General features: G+C 40.2%; 1 protein-coding gene across 7 annotated transcripts in view; it reads right to left on the bottom strand.

The window, feature by feature from the left end:
* Positions 1 to 1,301: 1,301 nt before the first annotated feature.
* The window catches only part of IGSF5 (immunoglobulin superfamily member 5), a 55,972-nt gene continuing 45,975 nt past the window's right edge, over positions 1,302 to 11,298 (bottom strand). For 6 of the 7 annotated variants that reach the window (XM_054049368.1, XM_054049384.1, XM_054049395.1 and 3 more), the window contains one exon: positions 9,696 to 10,529. In XM_054049368.1, coding sequence (XP_053905343.1) covers positions 10,032 to 10,529 — 498 coding nt within the window. In that variant the 3' untranslated portion in view covers positions 9,696 to 10,031. Of the gene's footprint in view, positions 2,974 to 9,695; positions 10,530 to 11,298 lie in introns of those variants that run through there. The other variant, XM_054049402.1, reaches the window with a different exon arrangement.

Genomic DNA, 11,298 nt, shown 5'->3' with positions numbered 1-11,298 from the left:
TACTGCAGAATGAAAAGAAAACTGCAGAATCTGCTTCTGGGGATGGCTGTGTTTTTAGGGCTGGAGCTCAGCGAAATAAATGAAAGGATTCCTTTGTATTGCTCATTTGCTACAAATGGAGAGGCTCTTAGGATCATAGAATATCAGGGTTGGAAGGGACCTCAGGAGATCAGTTAGTCCAACTCCCTGCTCAAAGGAGGACCAATCCCCAGATTGATTTTTGCCCCAGATCCCTAACTGGCCCCCTCAAGGATTGAACTCACAACCCTGGGTTTAGCAGGCCAATGCTCAAACCACTTGACCTAGAGTTGACCAAAAAATGTAATTTCCAGCCTGCATGAAATCTGGAAATTTGGTTTTGTCCCAGACTGGGGTGAAAAGTCAAAATCTTGGAATTTTGTACAAAATGAAAACATTCCAAAAATATTTTATTTCAACCTCAAAATGTTTTTTTTTCAGCTTTTATGTTACATAATAATATAATATAATATTCAAAATGATAAAGATGAAACATTTTGATCTTATTGAAATGAAACATTTTGATAATTGCCCATTGAAACTGTCTACCATGCTGCTATTTTCGCATGAAACATTTCAGTTTTGTCATATCAACATTTTCTAGTGGAGAACCTGAACTGGTCTAATGTCATAATTTCTGTTCCACGGGAACTTGTGACATTTCAAAATATCCTTTCACTGGAACAAAAAATCAAAATTTCCCATGAACTGAAAATTCTGAACATATTTTGTTTCAGAAATATCAAAGTGTCCATATCGAAGTGCCTTTTGAGTGTTTTATATATTATATTAAGGTAATATAAAAGTCTAAACATTACAGTTGAAATGAGGTTCTTCTACCTTATCAAAACAAAATGTCTGATCATTTTTCATCAAATCAGCATTTTCTGTTCTGTTAGAAATTTTTCAACCAGTTCTAAATGTTAAATAAAATTTCTTCTCAGTACAATTTTCATATTTGTACCACAATACAATGATGCAGGAGAGCTTGTTACTCATTCACTTGTACTGGAAGCCTTACCAAAGCTATATTTTTCTATTCTGTGCTACAGTTCAGTTTGAATATTGGTGTAACTTTAGGCCTGATCATGGCATTAAATGGGAATTCCCCCTAGCAGAACTCTAGTAGATTTGGGCCCTACATGTTGTTGCAAATGGAGGTTTGTTACAGATTTACTTTAGCCTACACTAATATTAAAGGATATCAGATATAATAATACTAATACCAATACGATACTGATTTTTCTCAATTCATTGTTAATACAAAGGAAGGACACACAGACTCTTAGATATAAATTATTTATGTTATCTCTGTATAATGTCAATGTTTTGGGTCCCATTGAGGTCAATGACAGTTCATTTGAAAAATCCCATCCTAAATAGACAAGACAGACAAAAGGTGGGGGAGTATTCCAGAATTTGAAATATCTTTGTAGATAACTGGATGTGTCAAAATATGAATTGGCCTCAGCATTTGATCTGACTGACAGTAAAATGCTACTAATAATGCAGAATCTGGATTCAGTAGTCACAATTTAATGAAATTGAAAATGCTCAGAGTGCAAAACAAAATTTTCCCACAATTCAGGATCTGGATTTATTCTCTTTGTTGCATAGAATATCATTGTAGAGATAATTCTGGTGCCATCACTTCTTTCCAACATTCAAAAGTACTGATCCTTATGAAATATCAATATATAAATTACAGGATAACTTAGAAAGTTATGAGTATATAGCAGCTAGAGCAGGTTAGAAAATGGTTTTTTTCCATGGAAAATTTTAACTTTTTGGTGAAAAATCATAAACTAAAAATTTTCAGCTGAAAATTGAAAAAGTTTCAGCCCATAATTTTTGGCTGAAAACCAAAACTTTGTACTTGGTAATGCCACTTTAGTGCCTCATGTGAGTTGTAGTTCAGGTGCATCATGCCCCCATTCTCCTCTATAGGCCAAGCTCCCTGGTCAGACTACATCTCCCATGATGCACCAGAGTCTCCCATCTTGATGAGCCACTGTGATGCATCATGAGAGAATCTGGCCAGAGTAAGCCAAGAGAGATGTCTGGCTAGAGAACTCAGCATATAGAGAAGAACAGGGAAATGACACATCGAAACTTCAGCTCTCATGAGGCATTGCTACATGAATTCTGAATCAACATTTTTCATTTTTCAGCTGACATATTCTGTTTTTCAATCAAAAGCTGATTTTTTTTTGTTTTTATGTGTTCACTTTTTTGACAAACAGTTGAATTTTTCTTTAGAAAACAGACACTTTTTGCAAAAAAAAAATTTTGATTGAAAATCCTCAACCAGCCCTATTGGAAATCTTGGCTCATATTAGGAAATAAGAAATGGAAAAGTTTGTTGATGATGGAGCTTGGGATGATCAGAAAGTATAAATTAAGTAATATAAAAGCAATATTATACTATCCAGCAATAGATTTTGCTGTTCCGGACTAATAAATCTCCAGCTTATATAGTCTCTGATCTTTCAGTTGGATCTGGGTGAGCAAACCTTTGTGCCCATGTGGAGCCTTACTGACTTCCATAGGACTCCATTGCATGGCCCCTTGCCATTGGGAAGTCCCCTGGGAGTCAGTGGAGCTCTGCAAGGTGCACCTGCCTGGATCCTATTACAGGATCAGGTCCATCATTTGTATACAGAATTTTGTTGAAAATGTGTATGTTAAAGTCAAGATTGTTAGTTCTCCTTGGTAGAAATTGTTCATTATATGAAAAATAGATAAATCTATGGTCCTGTTTTCGAATATAAGTGAAATTATGGTGATCTTTCTGTGTTGCAGGAAGTCATCCAAAGGTGTAAATTTCAGTGATACAGGAACCTCAAAGAGCAGTAACTCCTATACAAGTGTCATGTTTCTGATTTTCCTTGGGTTGACTGGATAATCAGTAAGTCTTCGAGGTGATACTTTGTTCTGCTGCACCTTATAAGGTACCTATGGATAATTAACAAACAATTACGTATTAGATTATATCAGAATGAAATCCATCAAGTGTCCCACTCAAAACCCAAGTATAAAGAAAAACAGGATCAGGAAGAAAGAATACACTTATGTAAGTTTCACATGTGACACACTGATTGTAGGACTGACAATTCTGGCATTTGTTAATTAATAATTTGCAGTCTGAGAGCTGCTAGTACACCCTTGTAATCTGTACCCTTTTCAGCAAAAGATGGTTGAAATACCTCTTCTCTGATCTTTTTTACTGAAGCTATTCAACAAGCTGAAATAAAAGTAGGACTTCTGGCATTGTTCTCTTAATACTAAAATTAAAAATGTTAAACATGTCAACCAAAGGGAAGCAATATTTTAGAGGTAGGTCACCTGACTTTGCATTGTTGATTTAGGGTGGGATTTTCAAAAGGCATTGGCCTACCTCTGCTCCCATCGTAGGCAATGGGAATTTTACAATTGATCGCAGTGGGGCCAGAGTTAGGTCTACGCTGAGCACTTTTGGAAATCCTCCCCTAGAAGATTTGTGGTTAGTATAACAGACTTCCATCCTTAATTACATATGAGTCTGTGCAAAATATCATATGAAAGAGAAAAGACAAGGTAGAATAAGACTCAAAATCCTCAGCTACTGCAACCAAGAAATATATACTTCAGATTGTTAAACCTCAAAAAAATACTGAGGTTTAAGAAAAATAGTTACTTATTAAGGAGCTCCAAAGACAAGAAATTACTGCAAAATTATAATTGTGCAACTTCACAAATGTAGTTTCACAATTGTAAACCATCAGGGAATTATAGCCAATAACCCAGGTCCTCGACTATGGCTGAGGAGCATACAGTGCAAATTAGGACGTATGGAACAAAAAAAAGTTGGCTTTGGGCTCCCCAAACCCTGGACAATCTGTGTGCTAGTATAGTCCCCAGTGTGACTAACAATGATTGACTCATAATAGGCCTGACCATAAGTCCACTGAAGTCAATGGGAGTCTCTCCATTCACTTCAGTGGGACTTTGGATCATACCCAAGATGAGAAAACTGGATCTCAGCTACTGAATAGTCTTCCTGTTGTTTGCTTGAGTCTAAAGCGTAAGTGCATGAAATCTATGTTCTCTTGGTATTCTGCCTGTATTTAACATCTTAAATAATGCATCTGGTACATATGAATTATTTAATAGGTCATAGAAGAAAATGTTAGATAACAAATGTGGACAATATTGCTCCATTTTTGCTTTGGATTTAATGGCTCCCGGCACCTCAAAGAAAACCACAGGATAAATATAATTATTCCAGGAACATGTCATAAGACAGCTGTCTTCTGTTTCAAACATAAGTCTGTTTCTTTTTCCTTCTGCACCACTGAAACATATGTTAGCTGCCAAATTTACCCACGTTTATTAACTATTTATTTCAACGGAGAGTGAGTAGTGCTTTCAGAAGTGATCAGGTGGCCCATCTCTGCTTAAGAGACCCTTTCAGGGACCTTTCTGCTGGTCCCTGCTGAACTTAGCCTCTTGCAATTTAGCAGCAGTCTGAGGACTTTGCCTATCTCCCTCAGCAGAGTCATTGCTCACTTGTAATTTCCAGAGCACAGGTGATCTTTCCTTTGGTCTGTGGCACCTATGGGAAGAATAGCTGACAGCAATTGTTCAGGTTATGGCCAAACAATATTGGGCATTTCTTGATACTTCAGTTATCGGTATGGTCATTATGTCAGACCATCTGAGACAAGTCACATAAATAAAAGTGCAGGATCGCTACTTGCAGAAAAATTTACAGATTTATAAAAGAAATGGTGCAGATATCAGCTGAAAAAATCGGAAGGCAAATGTTATGTTTGCGGAAGGCAACCACCTGCTTCTCAGATTAGACTCATAGACTCATAGACTTTAAGGTCAGAAGGGACCATTATGATCATCTAGTCTGACCCCCCGCACGATGCAGGCCACAAAAATTGACCCAACCCCTATCCCTTGACTCTGTTGTTGAAGTCCCCAAATTCTGTGATTTAAAGACTTCAAGTCGCAGAGAATCCTCCAGCTAGCGACCCCCGCCCCATGCTGCGGAGGAAGGCGAAAAACCTCCAGGGCCTCTGCCAATCTACCCTGGAGGAAAATTCCTTCCCGACCCCATATATGGCGATCAGTAGAACCCCGAGCATGTAGGCAAGATTCTCCTGCCAGACCCTCATTGGCCATTGATACTATTTACCAGCGATGGCACACTGTTGATTTGACTGCCCCTCTAACATAAATCATATTGAAAAGATTAAACTAATAGTGGGGAGGTTCAATTTGTTTGTTGCACTTAATAACCATGAAGTCTCAAATAAAGACAGAGCAGAATTGCATAGTTTAGATCCGGCTCTGAACTTTCCCAACCTATGGAATTTTTTTAAATCTGATGTTTAGCAAAGTGTAGACCCATGCCATTTCCATAGTTTTGTTGCACCAAAATATTTCACTGTGTTTGACTTTATTAAAAAAGTCAATTGCACCAAACACTACTGTAGTGTTATTGTAAGATATAGGGTTTGGGACCATTATTAGACAATGCCATAATAGGGTCAATTTTTGCTGGTGGTCGTGGTGGTTGTTTTAATAAGGGTGAACTGATAGAGGCAGTCTTGAATAATGTTATGGCTCGTAGATAGGGAAGGGGAAGGGGAGTCTTCTATTGCCTTGGAAATCCCATCCAAAGGTATGGACAATTGCAGTTCCCCCCTCTCCACCCAGAAAGGGCTGAGGCAGTATGTGCACTCCCACTGCAGGCACTACAGAAAGGGATTATGCCCCTAAAAGCACAACAGGCATGCTTCACTATTGCCCTGCATCTTGTGTATATATTTACACCAGTTCCAAGTGAATGAAAAGTGCCTGTAAAAGGCTATCACCCTGCTCTGGCTGAGTTTTACACCCACACTGCACTGGTGTAAATGCCTACATACGGTGCAGTGAATTAGGCCTAGTGTCTGCGAGATCCCCCTGCAGCCATGCGGCTCTACTCAGTCTGTGGCTAACTGGTACCATCTAGCCCCTGGCAATTCAGCATTCCCTAATGAAGATTTAAAAAGATCGGATGCATTATACGGTTTCATACATGAAATTCAGATACTTAGGAGCACAATAGTAACTTCTTGATTTCTATCATTGTGTTATGGATGCCGTGCCCTCAGCTTGGTTTGATGCAAAGCTTTTTCTTCTTTGGAATAATTCAGCACATATGTGTTTCCAGTCTTCACCGGATCCCTCTCGGACCTCATGAAGATTAATGGTTTCATTGTCAATTATGTCTAACGTGCTGGGGGGAGAAGTAGCAACAATGAGGCTTGATTCGTTTAATGAAGTATCTGATGCTGTATTATCAATGTTCCTAGATGGTCACAATGATCCCCTCTGTCAAATATGAAGCAAAATGGTAGCATTCCTTCTTCACAGCTTTAAATCTCTCTGCAGTCATAGCATAAAATTCTTTATCCATTGACGATTGTCAGTAAAAAGCTTAAAACCCCACATGCTGATTTATCAACTGCCCTCAAGGTTATTGAAAGCATAAAGCCTTTCTTATCACATTGGCTTGGTTGGGAGGAACTGGATACCAAATCAATCTTTCTGTTTATTACAGCTCTTCAGCCACACAAAAGGAAGTAGTAGTCCATGGATGAAGCTGAGGATAAAACTGGTGCATGCAGTAGCTCACTTCAGGGTTGAATTCTTTAACTGTGTTTCTTTAATCAGTGAAAGAAAGATTTCAGCTAGTACAAGCACAGTGTAGTCATTTTAATTCTTATATGACATCAAGTGGATGAATGATGTGCACACACCTGCTATTAGGAAACAGAGGTTTGAACTTCAAATTGATTTGACAGATGGCAGTGCCTCAGACATGGATGCTATGGAAATGTGAGATGAATCATAGAATGTCAGGGTTGGAAGGGACCTCAGGAGGTCATCTAGTCCAACCCCCTGCTCAGAGCAGGACCAATCCCCAGACAGATTTTTGTCCCAGATTCCTAAATGGCCCCCTCAAGGATTGAATTCACAACCCTGGGTTTAGCAGGCCAATGCTCAAACCACTGAGCTATCCCTCCCTGCCAACATGAGCTGAAGGTCCTGCCTATTGTTACCCAGCCAAAGCTCCACCTCCAACGGCATTAGAACAAATTGCTGAAATTAATATAGTAGGCGTGTTTCCAAGCATGTCTGTTTGCTTGACGCATTCTACTGTACTCACAGCTGGAGTTACTGGGCAGCACACAGCTTAGAGGCCCGGTCCCTACTCAAGCAAAACTCTGCCTGAAATCAGTGGGAGTTTAACCTGCAGGTTCAGGCCTTTGTTATGGCTTGGCTTACGGTGAGAGGAGTCTCTGTGCTTGTATGCGTGGTGTGTCTTTAAAGAAAGACTGACTAGGGGACCTCTTTGGAAGCTCTGCCAATCAGGTGCATTCCAGAGGTGGGACTGAGTATCAGCCAGCTTGTAGGTCAGGGGACATCTCCTGTTTGTTTTAGGTTTCAAGGTTGCTTACCCACATTTGTTTCTTTTAATTCCAAATTTTATTTTAGTTATTTATTTCAATGGATAAATGAGCAAAAAAAGCACCCCTCCCAAAGCCTGGATACCCTAACAATAATTCAAATGCACCATATCACAACATCCACTGTGACAAAAATCATGTCACAGAACAGACTGCCTCCATATCCTCAGTTGTGTAACACCATCAGCCATACTCTCCTGCTCCCCCAAAGTCACTCCCCGCACATGCCCAAAACAAGATCATAACCTTGCTCCCCTGCCTGGGCATCTGGAAAAAATAATCGTCATTGTGTCTATTAACTGGAACTGCCTTTTCTTCAACTGTGTCATGTCCATTTCTTGTCCTATTAATCAAGATTCACTGGCCAATGAACATCATAACAGGACATACTCAATGGTACATTTCACCCTTAAATGTGAAGTTACTTGCAGTCATGGTTTGTATTTCTGTTTTATTTGCCTTTTAATTCAGTTTTGATAGTGCAGTTTTTCTTCTCAAACAATCCAAAGAGTCCCCATGTGGTTATAAGTAATGCAATAAATGTGGCCACTACCCCAGCCTCATTCCATCATAAAACCATAACCGCAACTAACTAATATTTCTAATTTATATGCTGTCATTTGTAGTAGTTAGAATGAAAACCAGATCCCTCCCCATTACTGGAACTATGACTCGCGTTAGATTAAAAAATAAGGACTGCAGATATTATGCCAAATCCAAGCTTGGTGTAGCTGTACTGAAGGCAATTGACTTACGCTGAGGATGGATTTGGTCCACGATACATATACAGATGATTTTACAAAATGATCATCTTGTCTATCAGAGGCATTTATGGTATATTAAGTGGGCCAGTTATGGAGCTTGCTTACTAGAGCACCCAGTCCTGCAAGGTTCTGAGTGCTTTCAATGCCTGTTGAAATCAAGGGGAATTGAAGGAGCTCAGTAGCTCCTGAGCTACTGGGGGGAGGGATAGCTCAGTGGTTTGAGCATTGGCCTGCTAAACCCAGAGTTGTGAGTTCAATCCTTGAGGGGCCACCTGGGGATCTGGGGCAAAAATCAGTACTTGGTCCTGCTAGTGAAGGCAGGGGGCTGGACTCAATGACCTTTCAAGGTCCCTTCCAGTTCTAGGAGATGGGATATCTCCATTTATTTATTTTTATTTAGTACCTCACCGAGGGTGCTCAGCACCTTTACAATTGGTTCTCATAGCTCTTACTGGGGCAAAAAAAACTGTGGTCCTGACCCAACGTGCACTGATGTCAATGTAAAAACTTCAATTCAGTGGACTTTGCATCATGCCATGTAGGACTGAAATCAGTGCTTCAAAGAAAGTGAAACAACCCTAAGGACCAAAGCTAAATGCATTGAGAGTATCTTACTCCCAGAGCATAAATTTAGTCCACAGCTTACCCCTGTGACTGGGAACAAGAAGCACACTTCATTATCATCACTGACAGTAACAAAATATGCAATTAAACAGAATTCTGCAACTCTCATCTTCCTGTGGCTTTTCCTTAGCTAATGCATTCACAGTGGAGACTTTCCAGCACCTCTGCACAGATGCCTTGGCCTCGTCTTCTGCTTGCTGGCAATTTTCTCCTTAGCTCAATATTTATATCATATCATTTTTAAACTGATAAATTCTACAGCATTAGTTTTCCCTATGATGATTTGCCAAATCTTTTGCTTATGGTATGAACTGATCAGTGCAGTTGCTGTGCAAAAGAACCAGTATTCATAGTCTATGAACGTTTTACATTAGTTTCTATTCTGATGAGATTAATTTATGACCGCTGTTGTCTGTGCTGTTCTATGTTGCCAGTTTATATAAAGAGACACTGTATGTTCCTGAGTGCTTTACTCCAAGGAGTAGGGAGCAAGGACTTCTATGTAAACAAAATCTTTGGAGCCAAATCCCATCTAGTAATTTAAAATAGCACCTTGTTAAGCATTGAAAAGTAAATGCCAAATTTGATGTCAACATGGTTTAAGATCCTAATCAGAAGCCTGATCCAAAGCCTATTGAAGTCAATAGGAGTTTTTCTACTGGCTGCATTGTGTGCTAGATTAGGCCCTAAATGCCTAACACTTTGCATCTAATTTTCATGTAGGCTGGAGAATGTACTGTACAGAAGAAATGTTTAAATCAATCAGTACAGAATGTTACAATATGCTAAACACATGGAATTTATTTTAAACAAGGGAAATAAGACACAAACATGGAACTCAATAATGGAGGAAATGAAAAAAAAAGAAGACCCAACCAAAACCTTCCTGATTATAATGGAGGAAAGGGGAGCCAAAACCAACAATTTCTAAATCTGAAAGGAGGAGCAAAACAAAAGGTAGAAGGTTTGTAAAAACAAAAGTAATGCTGCTGCACTTGATAGTATGGAAGATCAAAGGGGCAGCTCCTAGATTGATGGATCTAAGGTTCAGGTGAGGGGTTCAGGTTTGTTCAGTCTTGAGTTGCTGGTGCTGGCCTCTGGATTGATGATTCCTGGATTACATATGAGGATCCTTTGGTTTCTGCGTCACTAGTTGGGGGTTCTGGCCTGTGGATTTCTGGTTCCTTGACTGGGGTTGCTGACCCCCAAATTGTTTGGTCCTGGCAGGAGGGTTCTTGATTTGCTGCCCCTGGGGCTGGTGGATCCTGGGTTGTGGGTGCTGACTTCTGATTTGTTGTTTGTTTGTTTGTAGGTGCTGACTCTTTAGTTGCTGAGTTCTGGGATGCCAGGCCGTAGTGTGTGGGTGTTGATGTCTGTGTTGGTATTTGTGGCGGTACAGGGTCCTGGTATGTGGATGCTGGCTTCTGGATTGCAGGGTCCTGGGGTAAATGATCCTTAAGTGAGGGGTCCTTGTTTGCTGCCTCTTGTAGTTTTGTGTCTTAGGTTGCTGCCTATGATGATTAAGGTGATGCACAGGTGAAATGGAAGTGTGGTGTGGAAGAGAACGTGATGATCTGGGGACCTGAGATGACTGCCACCTTACATGTGTTGAGATCTGTATGAGAAAAGGAAGCAGGTTATGATCAGAATGCATGTTGAATAATCACATGATGATAGATACCCAACATGTTTGTGGCTAGATCAGTACATGTGAATCCACAAGGAGTTGAAGACAAACATAAAGGTCAGAGCAATCCTATTTGTGGCACTATAGGGCCTGAATGTACAAGACCTCCTCTCAGTCCTCCTAAGATGTCAGTACTATGGGTATGATATTTCTGATGTCTGCACACCACTTTATTTGCACTGCAGTGAGTACATTATGAACATAATAGTACTCACAATACTATCAGAGCACACATATAGTTTTGACTAGGAAAAATGCTAATATTTGGATTCAGATTCTATTCATTCTCAGTGACTGTGTTTGCATTATAGTCAATCTCTCCAGGCATGAATACCATTTGAAAATGAAGCCCTGTCATCAAACCCTGCCCATCTCCTGCTGCCACTGCTGCTTCTGTTCTTCTTCCTGCTGATTCCTCGAGGTGTCAAGGAAGCCAAGCACAGAGATCTAATCCCTTCCTCCGTCATCCAGGGATGGAGAGACAAGTGCTTGAGTCTTCACTTCCCATTCTCTTTCCTTCAATGGGGGGGAGCAAGTGTGTTCATTTCCTCTTCCTTCTCCTCCAGGGAGGAAGAGCTAGAAGCTAGGTTCTTCACTCCCCTCACCTGTCCTCCATGGAAGGACTGCCAAAAGCCCAGATGTTTACTCATCCTTCCTTATCATCCAGGGACCGTGAGCCGGGTGCTGGGATCTTCAC

Source organism: Malaclemys terrapin, chromosome 1 (genome assembly GCF_027887155.1).
Source record: "Malaclemys terrapin pileata isolate rMalTer1 chromosome 1, rMalTer1.hap1, whole genome shotgun sequence".
Lineage (NCBI taxonomy): Eukaryota > Metazoa > Chordata > Testudines > Emydidae > Malaclemys > Malaclemys terrapin.
Note: the sequence above shows the minus strand (reverse complement) of the source record. Positions and strands in the feature narration are given on the sequence as shown.